General features: G+C 34.6%; 1 protein-coding gene across 1 annotated transcript in view; it reads right to left on the reverse strand.

Annotated features, from left to right (window-relative positions):
* LOC149801546 (uncharacterized) overlaps positions 1-27072 on the reverse strand; it is an 84940-nt gene that overhangs the window by 14728 nt on the left and 43140 nt on the right. Inside the window, exons 8-11 of the mRNA XM_089955744.1 lie at positions 20328-20494; positions 15167-15199; positions 4679-4775; positions 1703-1874 (exon numbers count right to left, since the gene is read on the reverse strand). Of these exons, the coding sequence (XP_089811870.1) occupies positions 1703-1874; positions 4679-4775; positions 15167-15199; positions 20328-20494 (469 nt within the window). The remainder of the gene's footprint in view (positions 1-1702; positions 1875-4678; positions 4776-15166; positions 15200-20327; positions 20495-27072) is intronic.

Here is a 27072-nt window from a genome sequence, read left to right on the forward strand (position 1 = left end):
GCCATATCAAATGAGTTCTTTCCCCTGACTTTGAAGAAAACACACGTGGTTGTGTATTTATTACATATTCCTTTTCTATTCACACATCCTTTATCATATTGCCTTTCTATTCACACATCCTTTATCATATTCCCTTTCTATTCACACATCCTTTATCATATTCCCTTTCTATTCACACATCCTTTTTCATATTCCCTTTCAATTCACACATCCTTTTTCATATTCTCTTTCTATTCGCACATCCTTTTTCATATTCCCTTTCTATCCACACATCCTTTATCATATTCCCTTTCTATTCACACATCCTTTATCATATTCCCTTTCTATTCACACATCCTTTTTCATATTCCCTTTCTATTCACACATCCTTTTTCATATTCCCTTTCTATTCACACATCCTTTATCATATTCCTTTTCTATTCACACATCCTTTTTCACATTCCCTTTCTATTCACACATCCTTTATCATATTCCCTTTCTATCACACATCCTTTATCATATTCCCTTTCTATTCACACATCCTTTTTCATATTCCCTTTCTATTCACACATCCTTTTTCATATTCCTTTTCTATTCACACATCCTTTATAATATTCCCTTTCTATTTACACATCCTTTTTAAACTTTTTAAATGTATATTTTTGAAGAAAAAATATTAGGCATTTGGCATTTTGTGAAAGATATTGTACAACCCATCCATATTGTACGTCACATGGGGCTAGGCCTAAATATCTACTATGGAGTTGTGTCATCGGTTTATCTGCATTGCATATATAGTGATTAGCTCTTTATTTTTTACCAACGTTGTATAGGACAATTGAACGGATTTAATCTGCAGTCACAGGCAAGTGGATTTTTTTTCTTAATTCTCAAATGGAACCTAGGTTTTGGACCAATAAGTGCCCTTTTCTTACACACTACTTATTGATTAGACACTCTACTTCCCAGCAAATCTCAGAGGAAATTTTACAGACTAACAGGATCTAAGTACATTCAAGTTTTGTTTGAACTTAAATGCATTGAACTTAAAGTGATATTTAATAATTTAAGCATATATATGGGAATTTTATGCATGTGATACGGAGTTACAGATCTGCACATGTATATCAAACATCAGATCAGCCATATAAAATTAAATGGGTCTGTAATAAATATTGAAAAAACAAGGTGAAAAACCTACTAAATTACTACTGTTAAATTAAACAAATGCATAAAAGAACCAGATAACATTCATGACTTGCCAGTGAAAGATCAAGTCCACTACAATTTGATGAATATGAACAAATTCGCCAAAACATAAAAATAACATAACCTCACTAAAACTGTCAAAACCACAAACACTTAAACTGCTAAACATCCAGCATTGGACAGCAGAGGTTGCACCATAGTAGAGTCAACTGTTGGCATTTTCTGCAAGGTAAGCTTATCTGACGAAATCAATGTCACAAGGTTCCATATTTGACCATCTCACTAACAATACTTTAGGCATTATGTGGCATTTGTACATCCACTGACAATGGCAATGTAAACGAGTTAGTAACAAAAATTAGCTGGGTATATGTAAGGAAAAATAACACATGGCAATCTTTCAATACAAGCTTGGGAGTTTTGGACAGATACAAGATACTGCATGATTAGATGAAAATGGTGGCCCCTTAAAATGGGCATGTGTGTGTTGCATTTGTGTGCATGTGATTTTTACCCATAAGCCTCAGTCTGAGTGGTTGTGGAGCACAGGCCTGTATCTCTGTCCTCAGCAATCCTCTAGCTGCCTCATAAATGATCTCTGTGTCTGAGGTGTGATTTGCCAATGTGTACGCCCGTGTTTTCACATCAAATGCCACCGTCTTGAGTTTTATACCAACTGTCTTTCCCTAAATAAAGTAGGATTTTGAAAATAAACAAAGAGCATCCAGTGTATAAATAAAGCACACCTAAGAGACCACATGATAAGTCATTTACAAGCAAGTGTTGTTGTTGTTGTTGTTATTATAGCATTTAATGTCATTTTTCAGCACAAGATAAGCTATACATGGCGGCCAGTATTAATGGTGGAGGAAGAACCATGAAAAACCCCAAGGATAACCACCGACCCACGAGAAGCTACTGGCAAGCTTTCTCACTTACCCACGTAAGCCGAGCCTGACAAAGGTGAGATGGCAGTAATCCGGAATGGAAAGTGCTTTAGACCAATTGGGGCCCCACAAGCATGTGTTCCTTCACATGTAATTTCACTGTATACAATACCAGTCTGTACCTGTCTGGTGAATAATGTATACTAAATTCAGCAACAATAGTGTAACAGAACGCATGTTTTATTTACATAGAAAATGGTCTGGTTTACTATGACATTTTGTCCCAGCAATATGTATAATGGAACTTTTCCACTATACCAGTATGTCAGCAGTTTCCATCAGTAAGGAATGTACTAAAATTAAAGTTTGTTACGATTCTTATAATAATAATATTTGTAAAATATAATCTAGAATATTAAAACTAGAATTATGGTTATGAACCTTTAATCACATGGTTATCACATTTCATGCATACAAAGAAAAATCCAACATTTGGAAACATTTCCTACTGAAGAAAAGAAATGTTAATGATATTATGAATGTTGCAGTCAGCCACAGTGATGATACAGTTAAATGGTTTGGGGCTGTACATAAAATTATCCACTCATATTCAGACACCATCCACTGCTGACCAATTATGAGACAAACTTATAGCATCACCCCTTTACCATTGACTTTAAAATTATTTTGGACTGAAGAGAACGGAGTACTACTAGGAATGATCATAACTGGTAAGTCTGGATTACTCAAGACCCAAGGTATCAACTGACATCAAGAATGCAGAAATAACTGTACCAAAACTTAATGTGAAAGTGAAAACAGAGATTACAGCAGATCTAAATCATAAAGATGCTTGTATTAAAAAACTATATCTCATAAGTACATGATCGACTGAGATCATGGAAAAAGACATCAAGAATGCAGAAATAATTGTACCAAAACTTAATGTGAAAGTGAAAACAGAGATTACAGCAGATCTAAATCATAAGGATGCTTGTATTAAAAAATTATATCTCATAAGTATATGATCGATTGAGATCATGGAAAAAGACAAAAGTACAATGATTTTATTAACTATAATTCGAATAAAAAAAAAACGGACAAAAAAAACCCAAACTGCACATCAGGTATCACCAATCACAGGTATAGCAAGTAATTTGTGTAACCATTTTGACACTGAGTTTTAAAAGTTAGAAGCCCATGATCCTGCAACCTGGAAGCATCTCTGGAGAGAGGGGCATGCAAGGAGAACTGAAGAGGCAACATGTGCCACCAGCTCTCTCACCTCAGTTCAGCCCTGAACACTAGGAGTGAACTGAAAGGGAGAGAGCACATGGTCATCACATAATGGGGTTTAAGAGAAGATAATAAAAAGGCATCTCATCTTATAAAATTAAGGCCCAGAAAGCCTTTAGTGCTATGGCATGCTAATTCCTAGGCACTGTCACTCCCTGTCTTCTCAACTTGGTTAGTGATTGCAAGAGATACCAAGTCAAGTAGTGACGATGTCAACATTATGTTCCTGACCAACTCAGATGAGCTATGAAACACTTGTCCTTGAACCTTATGACAGAGGGAAGCAGGCATGTTAATAGCATTAATGTCTTTAATTTGACTAGTAAGCACATTCGCATGGCAACCATGAGTATGTGACATACCACTGGGGTCAAAAATGAAGCAGGGAATTGACTCACCAAAATGAAGGCCCTAGAATTACCAGGATATCAAATCTTCTTGAAGAGATGCCCAGTAATTTCTACAATCTTTGCCTTTTGCAGCAAAATGCTGAAGGATGGATGTTCATCATCTCAATCAATATCAAGAGGCCTTGACCTTATACATGGTATAGACCTTGACCGTATACATGGTATAGACTGCTGCCTGAGGAGGGCATTAAAATAGAGGCAACATTCTGTGGATCTCTTGATAGCTACCTTAAAACTAATCTGTCCTTTCCATAGCTAGATTGGTATGTTCAGGTAAGTCTCTGTTACCCCCTGGTCAATGGAGGGATTTGTCCTCCCTTTGTATGCTGTGTCCAGGGGTGTAACATTCAGTTGGCTGACATGATACTGAGTTGTCACCATGCCACATATACCATTCTGAGTATCTTCACCACGGCGGGGGGCAATAAAACTCACCAATGAGTCTGAATTCAGATAGATACTGGACACTTCATGCTCAATTTCAAATATGCCCAATTCTCTGGCTCTATCAACTTCTTTTTAAGATGTTAGACCACATATCTACAACTGACAATGCACACAAGCTGCATGGGTATAACAAGGTGCATTTCATGCAAGTAAGGCACAACTTGTTTTTATCTATAACTGCAAATGTATACTCTTTTAGTTGATGATAATTTTTGATTGCCACATCTTCAGGGGCCATAATTTTGTTAACTTTTGTCTGAAAATGGTGCAAACTGAACCTGACCCAAGTCTTCTGAATGTAAAGCCACGTATGAAATTTGGGTGAATTCCATCAAGTCCTTATAAAGCTTAGGGACAAAAATGACAGGAAGTGATGGGAGAAAAAGACATGGTAACACTAAATGTTTACCCCCTCCCCAAGATATTCTGAGGGCAATTTTGAAATTTTACCTTTATCCTTTCTTCTCGAAGATCGTCAGACAAAGCCTGACAGAGCTCCCTGCACAGGTCATAAAGATCTGATGGTTTGCTCAGCTCCCTGAATGTCCTGCAACAGACCACAAGGAGGAGAAAGATAAAGAATTTTATTCTGTGATAATTAAACATCAGTAGTCTAGGAGATTTTTCAATTACAGTAAATGGAGAATCTTACACAAGTGGTCATTTTATCTGAAACATGCAACAGTTTGAATGGCATAATATATCACAGGCCATTTGCATCAAGTCATATACTGTAAAGCGTGCTGCACCCATTTCATTTCAAATCAACACAAATATTTGACAACTTCAGCGCATCAAAATATTCTCCAATACAGAATGTTCAGCAATATTTGAGACATAAGACATTTATAATAGCACAACCTTATTGCAGTAAGCATAAAAAGTCAAGATGTACTTGCATTGATTCTTGATTATGCACCCATTTTCAAACAAGTAGGAAAATGGTGGGTTATTAAGGGTGATGGATGTTCAAGGTTCATCCACTAGACAGTTAAGATTGGTTTCATTTTTTTCCATGGGTATACATTTTTGTGATATATTTATAGTTAGTTAATCTTATTGATTAACCTCGACAAATACACCCCAAAAATATGCTGAAAACAAAGTTTGGTAACTTCAATGGTTCAAACAATACCAGCATCAGTATAAGAACAAATAAATTACCTGTCAAAATAAATTCCTTACAGCATGGTTCTGTCAGGTCAAACAAGGCCATTGCAGCCACAACACCAAGACAAGTGGTTTTCGCAGCACTTAAACCACTGTTCCTAACATTGCATCATCAATACATTATGGTGTTAAAAGTGGTAACATTCAAGTTAGCTCTCCACAATAAAACATCCATTAGACTGGACCCAATAATCTGGGGATTTCATAAAACTGAACCTGTGTATAATGCACTTTCCAGATATATATGTGACAAACAGTTTCAGTGGTTTTGTCTGACCTCAGTTATGTCTGACCTTTTGCACTGAAGTGTTAAGTAGGTTATAAATAAAGAGTAATGATACCCAGTCTTCGATCACAGAGTTGTTAAGTAGGTTATACATAAAGAGTAACGGTACCCAATCTTCGATCACAGAGTTGTTAAGTAGGTTATACATAAGAGTAACGGTACCCAATCTTCGATCACAGAGTTGTTAAGTAGGTTATGCATAAATAGTAACAGTACCTGATCTTTAAGCAATAGTTTTACAGTCTTATTTTTCTTTTGGATTACAAATGTATGGATAAAATGAGATGTTTTTCAGAAGAAATTAAATTTTAAAAGGAAGGTTTCCTACCTGTAATCATATAAGTATAGATGCTTTAAATAGATTACTCTTTTAGATGTAGTACAACTGTGAATAAATCTTAATCACAAAAACAGCAACAAATAAAGTGTATGCAATTTTTTCACACAAGTATTTTCAGCAGCAGTTCTGCTTGAATCAATGTAAAAAATAAATCATTTTAGATCATTGCTTTAACTTTCCATAATACTACTTTATTATAGCAATGAAGTTCAATTATTAGATAAATGAGCGTAGTTCATTACTAGGGATGTGTCAGTAAGAAAATGGGGGGGGGGGAACAGTAGCTCTCTTCATCAAATTGTTCATTTTTGATTGGGTCTTTAAATTCAAGCTTCAGAGTAACCATGAAAACCACTAAAACTGGTTCCCCCACCCACAATAAAAGTGAAAGCACAACAGATAAATTGACAGATACATGGATGTCAAAGTCAAAAATGGGGAAATCCAACTAGGTGATCAATAAAAAAGGATGTACATGTCTATAAAATAAATTTTAATTGGATTAAGATTCTCACATATTTACTGAACATTCCCAGACTTCAGTAAGTCCCTTTATCCAATGAATTTCAGTCTTCAACAGTATCAATGGAAACCAAAAGTAAACCACAGGTAACTATGTTACAATTTATAACAATCTGCCATTATCACTTAGTTTACTTTCCCAATAATAAAAACATAATGTTCCTCAGCAAGGTCATTAGATTCCAGGAATCATATGACAGTGCTGGTTTCACTTCCACCACTCCAGATAGGGGTGGAGGTGGGATGATGGACACATTTCAACCATTATGGTGTCACTTTCGTTCACAACATAATTCCATCAGTCCAACAATTCATCAAAAATTTCAGTCACTGTCCAATGAAAAAAATATGTTCACATTGAGAAAAGCATCACTGTTCCATCTTGAGGCTTCCAGCAATGTCACTAATGATGTTTGCATGCTTGACATTCTGACTGACTGGTTCTCCCATCACAACTGATTGGGGTTCCTTAAGTATAACTCTTCTGTGTAGGGTCTTCAATTTCAAGCTTTGGAGCAACCATGAAAACCACTAGGAATTAAAGAGTTGGAATTGAAGAGTGGAATTGATGAGTAGGAATTAAAGAGTTTGGAATTGAAGAGGGGAAATGTAGAGTAGGAATTAGAGAGTTGGAAAGTCTATTCTAGGCGGTGTGTTGGCAATAGGTGAAGATGACTGTAACACCTGGTGTTAAAGCAAAGAAAATCTTGCTAATCTTGCTGTTGTATTATCTTAGATGTAAAAGAGTCCAAAGATATTTTAACAAAATGAATGGCATTTCTTGCAAGCAGTGCAAGGGTTTCTTTTTATCTATGCAGACAATGAGATGTTTTACTAATCATCTTTACTGAAGGTGGTCAGTAAATGAATTAACTAGCTGACTGATTCCACCTGACAAGTGAAGGTATTCAAGGTCTGTGATCATTATTTACATGTACACTGATAAGGCTTGTGGATGGTAGACAAAGAGAGTGAGGACTGAAAAGGATAATCAGTTGGTACATTCAAATCTATTGGCTGCAAGTGAGAGTAGCAAGACTGGGAGGCAGCAAGTCTGGGTACATGTATATGGATAGTTTTAGCAAGCTTTTCTTTGAATAAGAGCTCTTATAAAGTCTTCACCTTGCTTTAACACCAGGTATTATAGCCATCTTCACCTATTGCCAACACACCGCCTAGAATAGACTTTCCAACTCTTTAATTCCTACTGTACAATTCCACTCTTCAATTCCAACTCTTTCATTCCTATTTTTTTAATTCCCCCACTTCAGTAATTCCTACTGTACAATTCCACTCTTCAATTCCAACTCTTTAAGTCATACTCTTCAATTCCAGATCTTTAATTTCTATTCTTCAATTCTACTCTTTCATTCCTAAACTTTAATAATTCCTACTTTTTAATTCCCACTCTTTAATAATTTCTACTCTTTAATTCCCACTCTTTAATTCCATGTCTTAAATTCCCACATTTTAATCTCATCTCTATAATTCCTACTCTTCAATTCCAACTAATTAATTCCATTTCTTTAATTCCTACTGTTTAATACCAAGTCTACAAATCCATCTCTTTGATTCCCACTCTTTAATTCCCACTTTTTAATTCCAAATCTTCAATTCCCACTATTAAATTCCAATAAAATCCAACAATTCCTACTCTTTAATTCCCACTCTTTAATTCCTACTGTTTAATTCCAAGCCTGCAAATCCAACTCTTCAATTCCCACTCTAATTCCATCTCTTTTATTCCTACTCTTTAATTCCGTATCTTCAATTCCCACTCTTTAATTCCCAAAAAACACATTGCTACTCTTTAATTCCAAATCTTCAATTCCCACTCTTTAATTCCAAAAAAAACCATCGCTACTCTTTAATTCCAAATCTTCAATTTCCATTCTTTAATTAAAAAACCCCCAACAATTCATACTCTTTAATTCCTACTGTTTAATTCGGTCTACAAACCCAACTCTTCAATTCCCACTCTTTAATTCCAACTCTAGATTTCCCACTCTTTAGTTCCAGATATACAATTCCCACTCTTTAATTCCAAAAAAGCCATATCCTACTCATGAATTCCCACTCTTTAATTCATACTGTTTAATTCCAGCTCTTTCCTGTGGGCATTATAACAAGTTTACACTATACAAGAAGATATAATATAATTTTACAAATACTTTTCTTGCAACTGTACTGCCTCAGTAACAAGAGTAGCATTATTCACACATTATGTCTGTTTTCCTGTGTGCAACACCAGAAAAGGATAGCACTATCTTTCAATCTTTAAACTGCTATCTTTCATCATCTGGCCTTTTACTGCATACAATTGCATAAAAAGTCAGATTTCCATCATCACTTGAGCTTGAATTCACAATAAATTTAAAATAGTCATTAAATTGCAACATGATTACATCCTAAAATGAGCAGTCGTTGATGTTTGTGTTGGAGGATGTTTTCTAATAAATGGCTTAACCACAGGTACAGACTATGTAGCTCAGTTTCAGGTCTTAAAAAAAGCAATTATTGTAATTGTTTTGGGTTTTTTTAACATTCATCTTCTCATTTTTATTTATTAGAAAATCAATTCTACCTTAAAGATGAATTGAGAATATCATTTTTGTTTTACTATCTTATTTAATCATATTATCATGAGTGAACTGTATTTTCTTTAACTGTTCATGCTTATATCATTGTATAAGCCATTTTCCATTACACAGTTATGGATGTTGTTTATTGCCATTAATTCAGTGGTCTCAACCATCATTATCTGAATACTGATACATGTTTAAACATCATTTCAAGTTTATACTGAATGGTTCTGTGTAAACCTAATGCTACACACTCAATTTTAAGGTGAGAAAATTGTCAGTAGGTGTTTTGTTGTTTAAAAACTGCGTTAGTATCCATAGAACACCATGCTGACCGTATTTTTTGTTTAGGAATATGAGAGAAATAATCCTTCGTTATGCATCGGTATTAGATAGGAAAATTCTACCCCGAAGGATCAGAATTTTTATGTCCTATACTGATGCATATGAACGATTCTGACTCTCACCCCATATTTAATAGTCCTCTATGTCAGCACTAGTAGGGTACGGCTGATTCGAGTTTACTAACCAGTCGGTCTTGGTGACCTTGAACTTTGGTCAAAGTAAATTGTCTTTAACTAAATTTACTTTGCTGAAAAGAATATTTCTTATTTAGACCTCAACCTTTCACTTTTAGACCCTCAATTCGTTTTGTTTCCTTTTATCATAAGGCTGGCCATCCAGAAAGTTTGGTCAAGAAACTAAATACAGAAGAAAAGTTATTGATCAAAACTTTTATTTTTCTTTGAATCACAATGACCTTGATTTCTGACCTTTTGACCCCAACCTCAAAAGACTCTTTAAATGCAAGCCTTCCAAAAACTCTTGGTTAAAGTATATGGTCTAGCACTAAATTTATTATGTGATAACCATTTGTCTTCTTTCAGACAGTGAAATCAATCTTAGAGTCCTAAATCAAAAGAATACTTCCTTACTTCCTTAGTCTGACATAGGTAGATAGTGTAAAACTAAAGCTATTGTGGAGAACTGAAAAAGAGCTAACAGAATGATGCACAGAAATCTTAACATTACACAACAGGGCTTGAAAATTAACTTGCCCAAATGGAAAGAACAACTGAAAAGTTCCTGGCTGTTGAGTGAATTTCCCATTAATGCGTCCAATCATGTGAATGCTAATTCAGGGTTGACTGGTGTTTCTCTTTAATAAAATTATAGTTCTGTTGAGAATATTGCTGACTTTGTTTATTCCAAGTCCATACTTTCTACTGGAAGCTTGTTTTTCATTTGTTCTGGATGAAGCTCATACAAGCACTTCACTCTATTCAATATGAATACATGCTTACTAGATAGAGAGTAGACTTCACTCTATTCAGTACATATAAATGCTTACTAGATAAACTACACTCTATTTAATACTAATAAATGCTTACTAGATAGAGCAGATTTCACTCTATTCAATACTAATAAATGCTTACTAGATAGAAAGTAAACTTCAGGCTATTCAATATTAATAAATGCTTACTAGATAGAGAGTTGACTTCACACTATTCAATACTAATAAATGCTTACTAGATAGAGAGTAGACTTCACTCTATTTAATATGAATAAATGCTTACTAGATAGAGTAGACTTCACTCTATTCAATACTAATAAATGCTTACTAGATAGAGTGTAGACTTAATTCAACTTGAAAGTTCTTACAACTGGGGTGTCTGAAGGGTAATATAAGTTTTGAAAAAACTACTTTTCACATAATCATACTTAGGTGGATAATATTGTCAGTTTTTATATTTTTATAACAGCTACACATGATCATATTTAGGTGGATATATAACGGCTACACATGATCATACTTAGGTGGATATATAACAGCTACACATGATCATACTTAGGTGGATATATAACAGCTACACATGATCATATTTAGGTGGATAATACTGTCAGTTTTTATATTTTTATAACAGCTACACATGATCATATTTAGGTGGATATATAACAGCTATACATGATCATATTTATGTGGTTAATATTGTCAGTTTTTATATTTTTATAACAGCTACACATGATCATACTTAGGTGGATATATAACAGCTACACATGATCATACTTAGGTGGATATATAACAGCTACACATGATCATACTTAGGTGGATATATAACAGCTACACATGATCATACTTAGGTGGATAATACTGTCAGTTTTTATATTTTCATAACAGCTACACATGATTATATTTATGTGGTTAATATTGTCAGTTTTTATATTTTTATAACAGCTACACATGATCATATTTAGGTGGTTAATATTGTCAGTTTTTATATTTTTATAACAGCTACACATGATCATATTTAGGTGGTTAATATTGTCAGTTTTTATATTTTTATAACAGCTACACATGATGATACTTAGGTGGATATATAACAGCTACACATCATCATACTTAGGTGGATATATAACAGCTACACATGATCATACTTAGGTGGATATATAACAGCTACACATGATCATACTTAGGTGGATAATACTGTCAGTTTTTATATTTTCATAACAGCTACACATGATTATATTTATGTGGTTAATATTGTCAGTTTTTATATTTTTATAACAGCTACACATGATCATATTTAGGTGGTTAATATTGTCAGTTTTTCTATTTTTATAACAGCTACAGATGATCATATTTAGGTGGTTAATATTGTCAGTTTTTCTATTTTTATAACAGCTACACATGATCATATTTAGGTGGATATATAACAGCTACACATGATCATACTTAGGTGGATATATAACAGCTACACATGATCATACTTAGGTGGATATATAACAGCTACACATCATCATACTTAGGTGGATAATACTGTCAGTTTTTATATTTTCATAACAGCTACACATGATCATATTTATGTGGTTAATATTGTCAGTTTTTATATTTTTATAACAGCTACACATGATCATACTTAGGTGGATATATAACAGCTACACATGATCATACTTAGGTGGATATATAACAGCTACACATCATCATACTTAGGTGGATATATAACAGCTACACATGATCATACTTAGGTGGATATATAATAGCTACACATGATCATACTTAGGTGGATAATACTGTCAGTTTTTATATTTTTATAACAGCTACACATGATCATATTTAGGTGGATATATAACAGCTACACATGATCATGTTTAGGTGGATAATACTGTCAGTTTTTCTATTTTTATAACAGCTACACATGATCATACTTAGGTGGATATATAACAGCTACACATGATCATACTTAGGTGGATATATAACAGCTACACATGATCATACTTAGGTGGATATAACAGCTACACATGATCATGTTTAGGTGGATAATACTGTCAGTTTTTATATTTTTATAACAGCTACACATGATCATATTTAGGTGGATATATAACAGCTACACATGATCATATTTAGGTGGATATATAACAGCTACACATGATCATGTTTAGGTGGATAATACTGTCAGTTTTTCTATTTTTATAACAGCTACACATGATCATATTTAGGTGGATATATAACAGCTACACATGATCATACTTAGGTGGATATATAACAGCTACACATGATCATACTTAGGTGGATATATAACAGCTACACATGATCATACTTAGGTGGATATAACAGCTACACATGATCATGTTTAGGTGGATAATACTGTCAGTTTTTCTATTTTTATAACACCTACACATGATCATATTTAGGTGGATATAACAGCTACACATGATCATGCTTAGGTGGATATATAACAGCTACACATGATCATACTTAGGTGGATATATAACAGCTACACATGATCATACTTAGGTGGATATAACAGCTACACATGATCATGTTTAGGTGGATAATACTGTCAGTTTTTATATTTTTATAACAGCTACACATGATCATACTTAGGTGGATATAACAGCTACACATGATCATGTTTAGGTGGATAATACTGTCAGTTTTTATATTTTTATAACAGCTACACATGATCATATTTAGGTGGATATATAACAGCTACACATGATCATATTTATGTGGTTAATATTGTCAGTTTTTATATTTTTATAACAGCTACACATGATCATACTTAGGTGGATATATAACAGCTACACATGATCATACTTAGGTGGATATATAACAGCTACACATCATCATACTTAGGTGGATATATAACAGCTACACATGATCATACTTAGGTGGATATATAACAGCTACACATGATCATACTTAGGTGGATAATACTATCAGTTTTTCTATTTTTATAACAGCTACACATGATCATATTTAGGTGGATATATAACAGCTACACATGATCATACTTAGGTGGATATATAACAGCTACACATGATCATATTTAGGTGGTTAATATTGTCAGTTTTTATATTTTTATAACAGCTACACATGATCATATTTAGGTGGATATAACAGCTACACATGATCTTGTTTAGGTGGATAATATTGTCAATTTTTATATTTTTATAACAGCTACACATGATCATATTTAGGTGGATAATACTGTCAGTTTTTATATTTTTATAACAGCTACACATGATCATATTTAGGTGGATATAACAGCTACACATGATCATGTTTAGGTGGACAATATTGTCAATTTTTATATTTTTATAACAGCTACACATGATCATATTTAGGTGGATAATACTGTCAGTTTTTATATTTTTATAACAGCTACACATGATCATACTTAGGTGGATATATAACAGCTACACATGATCATACTTAGGTGGATATATAACAGCTACACATGATCATATTTATGTGGTTAATATTGTCAGTTTTTATATTTTTATAACAGCTACACATGATCATATTTAGGTGGATATAACAGCTACACATGATCTTGTTTAGGTGGATAATATTGTCAGTTTTTATATTTTTATAACAGCTACACATGATCATATTTAGGTGGATAATACTGTCAGTTTTTATATTTTTATAACAGCTACACATGATCATGTTTAGGTGGATAATACTGTCAGTTTTTATATTTTTATAACAGCTACACATGATCATATTTAGGTGGATAATATTGTCAGTTTTTATATTTTTATAACAGCTACACATGATCATATTTATGTGGTTAATATTGTCAGTTTTTATATTTTTATAACAGCTACACATGATCATACTTAGGTGGATAATATTGTCAGTTTTTATATTTTTATAACAGCTACACATGATCATATTTAGGTGGATATATAACAGCTACACATGATCATGTTTAGGTGGATAATACTGTCAGTTTTTATATTTTTATAACAGCTACACATGATCATACTTAGGTGGATATATAACAGCTACACATGATCATGTTTAGGTGGATAATACTGTCAGTTTTTATATTTTTATAACAGCTACACATGATCATACTTAGGTGGATATATAACAGCTACACATGATCATATTTATGTGGTTAATATTGTCAGTTTTTATATTTTTATAACAGCTACACATGATCATATTTAGGTGGATATAACAGCTACACATGATCTTGTTTAGGTGGATAATACTGTCAGTTTTTATATTTTTATAACAGCTACACATGATCATATTTAGGTGGATATAACAGCTACACATGATCATGTTTAGGTGGATAATATTGTCAGTTTTTCTATTTTTATAACAGCTACACATGATCATATTTAGGTGGATATATAACAGCTACACATGATCATACTTAGGTGGATATATAACAGCTACACATGATCATGTTTAGGTGGATAATACTGTCAGTTTTTCTATTTTTATAACAGCTACACATGATCATATTTAGGTGGATATATAACAGCTACACATGATCATACTTAGGTGGATATATAACAGCTACACATGATCATGTTTAGGTGGATAATATTGTCAGTTTTTATATTTTTATAACAGCTAGTTTCATCCTGGATGAGCAAACATTTTATTACCTGCATAAATCTGTGAGTAAATTTTTTTGAGATTTTGCAACCTCTGTACCCTATGCCTTTTGGGAAGCATACAGAAATAAAAGATTTCTATTGGTACTGAAAACAGACCAATTTCACTGTCTTACCTCTCAGTACTAATGCTTTTTCTTTCACTGTCCCTAGAAAAAAAATATCAGATTAACATATTAACAAGATATTAAAACTGATTTCATGTTACAAAATATCTATGTCATTCCCTATGTATCACAAGAAATTTGTAGACCACTATGTCATTGCTACTCCACTGAGGCATATTATTATCATATCTAAAAAAGTCACTGGTGCATGAAAAAGTGGTAGGTGTGAATGATGTTGTGGAATGCAAATTCATTCATGCACTCATCGGTACAAAGCCACATGCCACATTTGATTGATAATCAACATTTTTGTGGATAATGTTGTGTTGTGTAAAACTGAAGTCAGAAGGACAGGCAATAAATAAATCTACTCATTTTATGGCTGATAAACCCTGCTGTCCAGGCCACACACCCTAGACTATGAGGAAGGGATTACATCAATATTCAATAGCTTTTTTACCATCATGTTTTTACTTCAACCATAAAAGAGCTGAAAAAAAAATTATTACAAGATAACCATGAAATTAAGATTCATAAAATTAGATTGGTCTGATGTTTTACAGCACTGCAACACGGGTTACTTAGTGCCAAGGCAAGTAAAGTAAAGTGCCTTGCCCCATGATACACTGCAGTAGCTGATCCAGACTGATGGTAGGATCTGATCCTGAACTCTTTTGGAAGGGATTCTAGCACACTAACCACTGAGCCATTTCAGGCCTATTTTACATCAATGAGCTCACACATGGTCCGCAAAATTATACATGTGACATTTGACATTTCACAGAAGTATATGAAGGACAAGCAAAAATTAATCTAATATAGTCAAATGGTGTATGAAAAATGTCTTAAATGTACATGGCTTGTAATTGGTGGAAAGGTAAATCTTTCTTCACTGTCTCTTGTCACTAGAGGGCTCTGCTGTGTGTGCTTATTATTGGTACTAAGGCACATATGAAGGACACAGTGCACTCTTAATGTGCTTATTGGTACTAAGGCACATATGAAGAACACAGTACACTCTTAATGTGCTTATTATTGGTACTAAGGCACATATGAAGGACACAGTGCACTCTTAATGTGCTTATTGGTACTAAGGCACATATGAAGAACACAGTACACTCTTAATGTGCTTATTATTGGTACTAAGGCACATATGAAGGACACAGTGCACTCTTAATGTGCTTATTATTGGTACTAAGGCACATATGAAGGACACAGTGCACTCTTAATGTGCTTATTATTGGTACTAAGGCACATATGAAGGACACAGTGCACTCTTTGTGTGCTTATTACTTTTTTTACTAAGGCACATATGAAGGACACAGTGTACTCTTAGTGTGCTTATTATTGGTACTAAGGCACATATGAAGGACACAGTGCACTCTTAGTGTGCTTATTATTGGTACTAAGGCACATATGAAGGACACAGTGCACTCTTAGTGTGCTTATTATTTTTTTTACTAAGGCACATATGAAGGACACAGTGCACTCTTAATGTGCTTATTGGTACTAAGGCACATATGAAGGACACAGTGCATTCTTAATGTGCTTATTATTGGTACTAAGGCACATATAAAGGACACAGTGCACACTTAGTGTGCTTATTATTGGTACTAAGGCACATATGAAGGAGGGGCCCCGAGTGGCCGAGTGGTCTAAAGCGCTCACCGTTACGGATCACTACCATCTCACCTCTGTCTGCGTGAGTTCGAGTCTCAGATTCGGCCAATGTGGTTATGTGAGAAAGCTTGCCAGTAGCTTCTCGTGGGTCGGTGGTTCTTTCCGGGGGTTTCCTGGGTTCTTCCTCCACCATTTATACTGGTCGCCATGTATAGCCTATCTTGTGCTGAAAAATGGCATTAAACCATACAACAACAATACAACAACATATGAAGGACACAGTGCACTCTTAGTGTGCTTATTATTTTTGTACTAAGGCACATATGAAGGACACAGTGCACTCTTAATGTGCTTATTGGTACTAAGGCACATATGAAGGACACAGTACACTCTTAGTGTGCTTATTATTGGTACTAAGGCACATATGAAGGACACAGTGCACTCTTAGTGTGCTTATTGGTACTAAGGCACATATGAAGAACACAGTACACTCTTAATGTGCTTATTATTGGTACTAAGGCACATATGAAGGACACAGTGCACTCTTAATGTGCTTATTATTGGTACTAAGGCACATATGAAGGACACAGTGCACTCTTAGTGTGCTTATTGGTACTAAGGCACATATGAAGAACACAGTACACTCTTAATGTGCTTATTGGTACTAAGGCACATATGAAGGACACAATGCACTCTTAGTGTGCTTATTATTTTTGTACTAAGGCACATATAAAGGACACAGTGCACTCTTAATGTGCTTATTATTGGTACTAAGGCACATATGAAGGACACAGTGCACTCTTAGCGTGCTTATTATTTTTGTACTAAGGCACATATGAAGGACACAGTGCACTCTTAATGTGCTTATTATTTTTGTACTAAGGCACATATGAAGGACACAGTGTACTCTTAGTGTGCTTATTATTGGTACTAAGGCACATATGAAGGAGGGGCCCCGAGTGGCCAAGTGGTCTAAAGCGCTCACCGTTACGGATCACTACCATCTCACCTCTGTCTGCGTGAGTTCGAGTCTCGGATTCGGCCAATGTGGTTATGTGAGAAAGCTTGCCAGTAGCTTCTCGTGGGTCGGTGGTTCTTTCCGGGGGTTTCCCGGGTTCTTCCTCCACCATTTATACTGGTCGCCATGTATAGCCTATCTTGTGCTGAAAAATGGCATTAAACCATACAACAACAATACAACAACATATGAAGGACACAGTGCACTCTTAGTGTGCTTATTATTTTTGTACTAAGGCACATATGAAGGACACAGTGCACTCTTAATGTGCTTATTGGTACTAAGGCACATATGAAGGACACAGTACACTCTTAGTGTGCTTATTATTGGTACTAAGGCACATATGAAGGACACAGTGCACTCTTAGTGTGCTTATTGGTACTAAGGCACATATGAAGAACACAGTACACTCTTAGTGTGCTTATTATTGGTACTAAGGCACATATGAAGGACACAGTGCACTCTTAGTGTGCTTATTATTTTTTTACTAAGGCACATATGAAGGACACAGTGCACTCTTAATGTGCTTATTGTTGGTACTAAGGCACATATGAAGAACACAGTGCACTCTTAGTGTGCTTATTATTTTTTAACTAAGGCACATATGAAGGACATGGTGCACTCTTAATGTGCTTATTGGTACTAAGGCACATATGAAGGACACAATGCACTCTTAGTGTGCTTATTATTTTTGTACTAAAGCACATATGAAGGACGCAGTGCACTCTTAATGTGCTTATTATTGGTACTAAGGCACATATGAAGGTCACAGTGCACTCTTAATGTGCTTATTATTGGTACTAAGGCACATATGAAGGACACAGTGCACTCTTAGTGTGCTTATTATTGGTATTAAGGCACATATGAAGGACACAGTGTACTCTTAGTGTGCTTATTATTGGTATTAAGGCACATATGAAGGACACAGTGCACTCTTAATGTGCTTATTATTGGTACTAAGGCACATATGAAGGACACAGTGCACTCTTAATGTGCTTATTATTGGTACTAAGGCAAATATGAAGGACACAGTGCACTCTTTGTGTGCTTATTATTGGTATTAAGGCACATATGAAAGACACAGTGCACTCTTAGTGTGCTTATTATTGGTATTAAGGCACATATGAAAGACACAGTGTACTCTTAATGTGCTTGTTACACATTTTTAACATCCCAGATTTGTTATCTACACATCCTCATAAAACATCAAAACAATATATGATCTTCATTTGACCAGTACAGAATGCAGATTGCTGAGATTAATGACATTAGGACAGACAGACAGACAAACATGCAGTTGGAGGGACATGGGATACTAATACAGCAAAAGAAGTAAAGATACACTGAAACCCTACTATAAAAAGATGGTTGAGGTCTACAAACTAGGTACTGTATTATGCAAAAAATTGAGTCAGTTAAATGAATAAATTATTCCATGTGTATCCCGTTAGCTATAAAAGATTGGGGTGGGTGGGGAAATAATACAAACTACACACTTCAATGATGAAACGGGGGGGGGGACTTCGATGCAAAACTATGGACCTGAGTGATGCAGTTAGTAACCTGGTGCATATTAAACTAGAAATACTTCAATGATATTACATATTTAATATTGGGGCCCCGAGTGGCCGAGTGGTCTAAAGCGCTCTCCATTACGAATCACTGCCATCTCACCTCTGTCTGTGTGGGTTCAAGTCTAGGATTTGACCAATGTGGGTATGTGAGAAAGCTTGCCAGTAGCTTCTTGTGGGTCGGTGGTTCTTCCCAGGGTTTTCCCGGGTTCTTCCTCCACCATTAATACTGGCCACCATACATAGCCTATCGTGTGCTGAAAAATGGCGTTAAACCCCACAACAACAACAACAACATATTTAATATTTATCTTATGGGCAGAGAAGCAATGACTGGTACATGCATATATAAAATATGTGGCAACTCAAGTGTAAATAGTAAGACTACATGAACTCAAAAGTAAACTCATTCCATTCATAAGGGACTGACAACCATTTTATTGGGGTGATAGGAGTGGGTTTCATTACAGTCATAAGCAACTGACCATTTTATTGGGTTGGGGGGGAGTGAGTGAGACTCATGCTATTCATAAGGGACTGACCAACCATAATAATATAATGCTTTTTTGTTTCCTTTTTCTGCAATAAATCGGAACAAGAGTGTTATTCATGCAATTTCAGAGCTGTGAATTAATTTTAAACAAAATCAGCAATTATGAATGAGCTAACTTCTTTCAAAAGTAAGCAAGAAGCAATAATATTTTTTCTTTTCTGAAGAATACAATATTTTTTGCCAAAGTGTAAAATCAAACTACTGTTTATTCTATCACTAAAGTCTTGTAGCACTTCAAGCAAGTGGTGAAATTAGTGTAAAATTTCAGGATCAATGTCACGACCACCCTGTATCTGAATTCAAGCAATAACAAAGCATGTTATAGCAGGGGTTGGACAGCATATTTAAAGTTTTAATTAAAAAAATTTAATAATGAAAGGAATCAGAAAATTGTATAGGCTACTTTACCTTTCCACTGTGGTGGATCCCATACCAATACTAATCCTCATGAAATAATTGAAGGAAATTGGTGAATATAGGTGGTACAGCAAAGCTCTCTGATTGAAAAGGTCCGTACAGGTTTGAATACCAATGGAATTCAACATTTTCTCACTGACTTTTCCAATTCCACTGATCTAAATATTAAAATGAAGAAAAAAATTATTTATGGGCATTTTCTATTATGTGGACATTCAAAACTCAGGGCAATAAAACTCTAAATTTCACGAAACGAGATGTTTTTAAAAAGTTGATTTTATGAATAAAATCCTGTACAGAGTAATGCTGGTTGCACTGAAAGAGGTCATGTCTGACCTGAAATATGATGCGTGTTCAACACAAAATCTCAACATTATTGATCCCTTTGGAAATTTTTTTATCAAAAGTCTAACTCTTTGATAACACAGCCAAGAATGAATATGTCAGTTTTGCTGTTCCCCCTTACTGTTTGATAACAAATCTTCTACTTCTTCCAGGTACATTTAAATGAAACTGCTAATGAGTACTAACTAATCCTGATTTTAGACATTTGAATTAGAATAATTTAGCTTGCGATTTACCTCATAGCAGTACATCTTTATGAAACACTGTAGCTTAAAACAGGACTTGTATTATTATTTCCCATCATGAATAAACATCAGAAAAGTGAAGCAAACTAATATATACAATGGGCTGGAAATCTGTTTTTTTTTTCCTGACGTAGTGGTTAAGTAATAATAAATTTTACTTGTCCATCAAAAACATAAACTTGCACAATTTAAAGTCTCTTCATTTTTCCCCCTAGACACAATTAAAACATAAACACCCCTTCTACTCTTAAAAAGGTCCATTTCAAATTTGGAAGCACCTTCATTCAATATATTTTAAAACTTTTCAATCTAAACTGTTGAACAATGAAGTTTCTTTGGGAGGAAAAACTAATTCTGATTATACAATACTTACCTGTCACTACTGCCTTGCTTACCTTTTCCTGGATGCAAGTCCCCTCATCCAATCTCATAATTTCAACCTCCCACTAGATAAAAAGTTCTAGAACATCTGGAACATAAAGAACACAGACCCAGTCTGACTCCCACATCACAGGTCCATGTGGATTACTCCACCATCTTCGACTGGAATCTTACAATATTACATAATTAAAATTAGTTCCCCCCACCTTTAACACACACACAAAACTACATTTTATTAGCAGTAATACATTATCTACCACTAGTGCCTTGCTGAATTTGCTTGTCTGAAGGAAGGCTGATGGCCTCAAGAAACTGGTTTAAACTGACATAGTGTACCACTACTACCGCTATCTGGCTGAAGGTTGTGCCACTTTCTGAGCCATTACTAATGGACCCAATGAAAACATGCCTTTCACTTTGAAGCAACAAATACCAAAGGTGAAAGGAGAAAGAAGCATGACTGCCAAAACAAGACTCCCATATCATCCTACAGTAGTGAAGAATGACTAAAAGAGGCCCAGACAGTGGCAACGGTCATGACTTTATTGGTTTTAATTGTCATGAAAGAAAGGTCTCTTGCAGTCAGGGTCTGATAAACTCTCTTGATAGTGAGGACAATATACCTGGTGGCTCAAAAAGGAAAAAAAAAAAAATTCACAACTGAATCTAAAAAGAAAAGGGACCATCTCAGCAGGATTCTCATCAAACTCACTGGAGTCAACAAACAACATCAATGACCTCATTCTGTGCTCACATCTGAGTGTGTGTGTGTGTGATTTAGATTTTTAATGTAGCTTTAACAATTTTTAAGTCATATCGCTACGACATCTGCAGCGTGGCAGTTTATGGTGATGTCCCACCTGGTCACATTATCCTGACACCAGGCCGACCAGTCCTAGCACTAACCTCTTAATGTTGAGTGTCAAGCGAAGCAGCTGTTAGTACCATTTTTATAACTCTTTGGTATGACTTGGCTGGGTATCGAACCCACAACCTCCCACATCCAAGGCGGACACTCTAACCACTAGGCCATTGGAGCAGTGTGCTCACATCTGAGGAGATGAAGAATTCCCAGTTCAACATCACTGATGAGAGAGAGATTTGGATGTTAGGGCATGTTTGCCTTCCAACTTAATCCAGGGAGTGATGGGACTGCATTTGCTAGCATACCTCTTAGAGGAGAATGTCCATGGAAAGAGGACCTGCTCCCTCCTTCCTGTTTGTCTAGCAACACTTGAGCAAATGAACCAGGTCTGCAGCCTGTTACCTCTAGTCTACTTTGAGATCAAGGCATCATCATTCATGGTGTCACGATGGAAAAGGAGAGGCAGATTCCCCAAATACCATATAAATTGAAAGGGTAACATGTGGAAGGGGGATTATGATCTGATCCCTTTCCCTAGTTGGCAAGAAACATGCCAACTCCCTATCCTCATCAGGATTGATCAGTAGCACAGAGACATGGTGTTTGTATCAACCCAACACAATCTCTGGACTTATAATCCACTGACTGATGACCAGTGCTGAAAGACAGTTGCTTGGTGACTAGTGAAAAGTCAGGCAATGATGATCAGATGGTAGGTTTCTCATCAGAAGAAATGGAATGAGATCACTTCCTGCCAAGGAGATGTGATTTGCTATTTGCCATAACCAGGCCAATGACTGTGAGAGGGTGCTGCCCACGCCCTATTAGGGTGGGGGTGACTCACTCTTTATGAGAGGGTGCTGCTTATGCCCTAACAAGTGGGAATGCTCATTCTTGCAGTGTTTTTCCTCCCTTGGAAGGGACACAGAATCCATCATTCAGGCACTTACTGCATCTGTACAACTGTCTGTGATCCTTGGGCCTTATACATAGTCCCACAGGACTCTTAACTTACTTTTCACTAAAAGAGAGAAAGATCCCATACTATCCTGGGATCGAGGAGTCTTTCTCTTCTGAATCCTGAAGGACTATGAAAGAAAGATCCCTTACTCTCCAGAGATCTAAGAGATAAAGATCCCATACTTCCCCCTTATAAGTGCAACCACTCTCAGCAAAATCTTGTCCAGCCATAAACAATAAAATGGGCAGAATCTGTTTGTACACATTTCGTACAAGATCAACATTTGGGATGAGTATCCCATGGGGCATTTTTGTACCATTATTTCTTCCACTTTACAATATTCCAAAATTTAAAAAGCATTTACTGCTGAAGCAAGCACTTTCTGAAAAGAAAAATATAAACATTTTCATTTAGAAAATGCCCTGCTGAAGCAGTTTTTGTGAAATAAAAGATCTGAAATAAGATTTGTAATAATTATAAGATTTGCTTTAATAGCTATAAGATTTGTAATAAGATTTGAAATAATTAAAAGATAATAAGATTTGAAATAATTATAAGATTTGTAATAAGATTTATTGTAATAGCTGATTTGTAATAACATTTGTAATAAGATTTGTTGTAATAACTATGATTTGTAATAAGATTTTTAATAATTATAAGATTTGTTTTAATAGCTATGATTTGTAATAAGATTTGAAATAATTATAGGATTTGTAATAAGATTTGTTAGTAATAACTGATTTGTAATAAGATTTGAATTATAAGATTTGTTTTAATAGCAATAAGATTTGCAATAAGATTTAAAATAATTATAAGATTTGTACTAAGATTTGTTGTAATAACTATGATTTGTAATAAGATTTGTAATAATTATAAGATTTGTAATAAGATTTGTTGTAATAATTACAAGATTTATAATAAGATTTGAAATAATTGAGATTTGTAATAAGATTTGTAATAATTATAATTGTACTGCTCAAGCAAATATTTATTAATTATACAGTTTTAACAAACAAGGAAAAATAGATCTTAATACTTACCCTATGCACAAATATAATACTGTACTGCCAAAGTGAGTATTAAAATTAAAACCAAACACTCAGAAGCAATTGCATATGTAACAATGTATAAGGGAAGGGAAGAAATGACAAGAGCACTTAAATTGACATAGCACTATTAAATACAATAAACTAACAAGAGAGCTCAAATCAAAATCAAAATTTGCGAGGACTGTCACAAAAATCACCTTATCAATACAGAAATTCAGAATAAATTGCCAAAAACTGTCATTAAACATGAAAACAAGTACAATTTTCAGCGAGTGAATTGCACATATTTAACTTGAACAGCTTCCAATGAAAAACATGGAGTAATCTGTTTAGACCTTTGATCTATTGGGAGGATGGAACTTGGATGAGGGAACTTGCATCCCATAAAAGCTAAGAAACACAATAATAACAGTTGTTGCATTACTGTTTTTGTGATTGTTTAGGTGCAATAAATAATCAGAAGATAAATAATGTTTAAGTATTAATACACCTCGCCCTTGATAACTCATGAGTGACAAGGTCCATAAACAATGACCACAGTATAGGCCCAGGTAGAGACAGTGAGGGAGACTCCCAAATTTTAGTTAACAGTTAAGGAAGTGAGATGGGATGCTAGAAGCTTTTGTTAATACACAAAAATTATAACTTCCATTTGTTTACACTAATATTCACCTAATGGATTTTAATATTTATGGATATCAGGTCTTATACAGTAAACTGTAATCAATGTTTTTAACTAGAGATTTACTTCAATAAAGTTAACATAAAGTACTCACAATTATAGGTATCAGTACAGCTGGAGTCACTTCCCTCTCAGGTCAAAATAAGTGTATCCGTCATAATCAAACACTTATGATCTAAAACCGCATCCTGCAGTAACTGCACAATTTTCATTGGGGACCCATTTTTGTGGTTTTTGTTGTTGTGAAAACCAAAATTTAAAGACCTAAAATTTTGTGCTCATAGAGATAGTAGTATTCTTTTAGTGTTGTTAGCTGTGCTCACTTCCTTTGATGTTCTTAACTTAGATGAAGTACAAGTGACTGATCTTGATAGGTGTTGTATTTGTGCTCACAAAGGTGGTAGTATTGTTGTAGTGTTGTTGGCTGCACCAGCTTCCACTGATGTTCTTCACTTGGCCAAAAACACAATGCAAGCATTGAACTTTCAGGCCTCTGATTTGTACATGAGGTAGTATTAATTTAAGTATTCAAGGGACCACTATTTGTGTTTTTCTTTGTTTTTATAGAGGTGGTAGTATTGTTTTAGTGTTGTTGGCCGTGTTGGTTTCCACTGATGTTATTCACTCTTAAGAAAACATGTAAGCATGGAACTTATCAGGTCTTTGACTTGTGCTCATATGGTATTATTGTTTTAAACATTCTGGTGACTGCCATGTGCATTGGCATAGTTCTATTCTTTTGTATTCTTTATTTGGGTATCTGTACAGGTTAAACTACAAAATTAAATACCTAATATGCAAACATTGACAGGTAAAACCATGAATTTAAGAACCCCAAAAAATGTTTTCTTTTTTAATACAGAACCATGAAAATTTAGCCCACAAAAATAAATGATACTACAGTATTAAGGATTATACACATAAACTGCTAACACATTAATACATTTCCACTGGCTAATTCCTCCAAATAACAATCTTCAATGTCACAATAAATTTCTTCATGAATAACATGTCAATAACTGAGTAGAGCCCTACATCATTTGTATAAAAAAAAAAATCAGCATATGGCAACTGCATTGTCTCAGAATATTAATTCCACATCAACAACACAAATCAACCAACTAGAAAGAGAAAGGACAAAAACTGATGCATTTTATTCAAATCTGCAAGCTATTTTCTACTGTATCACTGCACATTTTGAAGAACAATCCACTAATTTGCACATAGCAAAACTTCTGGTGTTGTATGTTTGTGATGTTGACAAGAAATTGGATGACCATACAAACAGATGTTATTTTGCAGTTGGCATTTTCATATATTGAAATCAGCTGAAAAATGTAATCTGTTAATTAGCTTATGCCTCTGTGGTAAAGGACTAATAAGCTCTCCACAACTGTTAGAATTTAATCCAATCCAGCCAGTGGAAAGCACTTAATTAGACTCTTGTCATGTCTATATAGAATAAGGCATATCACTTTATGGTGATTATATCGAAACTGAATTAATCAATAAAATTAAAATATCAAATTTGACTTGAAACAATTTCCATAATTGGCATTTATTTTGTAATGCTGCCACCAGGAGGCATTTTCCAACATTTTCATTGATCATAGGATATTATTTATTGTAAAAATATTTTTGCTAAGGAAAATTTAACAAAGTACGTGTTGTTATTAAAATTTGAGACTTGCAAAAGGCTGTTGCTGAATTTCTGCACATTAGCTGCCATCCCCAATGAAAAAATCAGTGATATTGTGTCAGAGCTTTAATTCATTTTATTGCAATTTTTACCAGATTTCCAAATCATCAGGGTGTGTTAAAACAAAGTAGTCATGTTGTGTGAATAAATGTATAAATGAGTAATTCCTGATTAGTTGTTATTGTTTTTCTTCTTCTTCTTCTGTTATTTATTATTATTATCATTATTACTATAGGTGCCATTCACTGTTCATCCCTCATTTAACTGCACATATTTAATATTATGTGTTCTGAGAACGACAGTATAGGTAATTTGGAAAAAGGCTGTCTGGATCATAAACACTGCTCTAGCATGTCAACTCATCACTTGCAACAATGCACTTGGACAGAATACATGTTTATCATCAATCTAATTACTGCTTACTTAATGAACTGATCCGGTGTCAGGCTGTGCAGTAATGAAAATGGCATTAACTGAACCACTAAAATATTCATATCCCAGTAGTTTGA

Source organism: Sinohyriopsis cumingii, chromosome 4 (assembly GCF_028554795.1).
Source record: "Sinohyriopsis cumingii isolate HCF-2022 chromosome 4, ASM2855479v2, whole genome shotgun sequence".
In the NCBI taxonomy this organism is placed as follows: Eukaryota; Metazoa; Mollusca; class Bivalvia; order Unionida; family Unionidae; genus Sinohyriopsis; species Sinohyriopsis cumingii.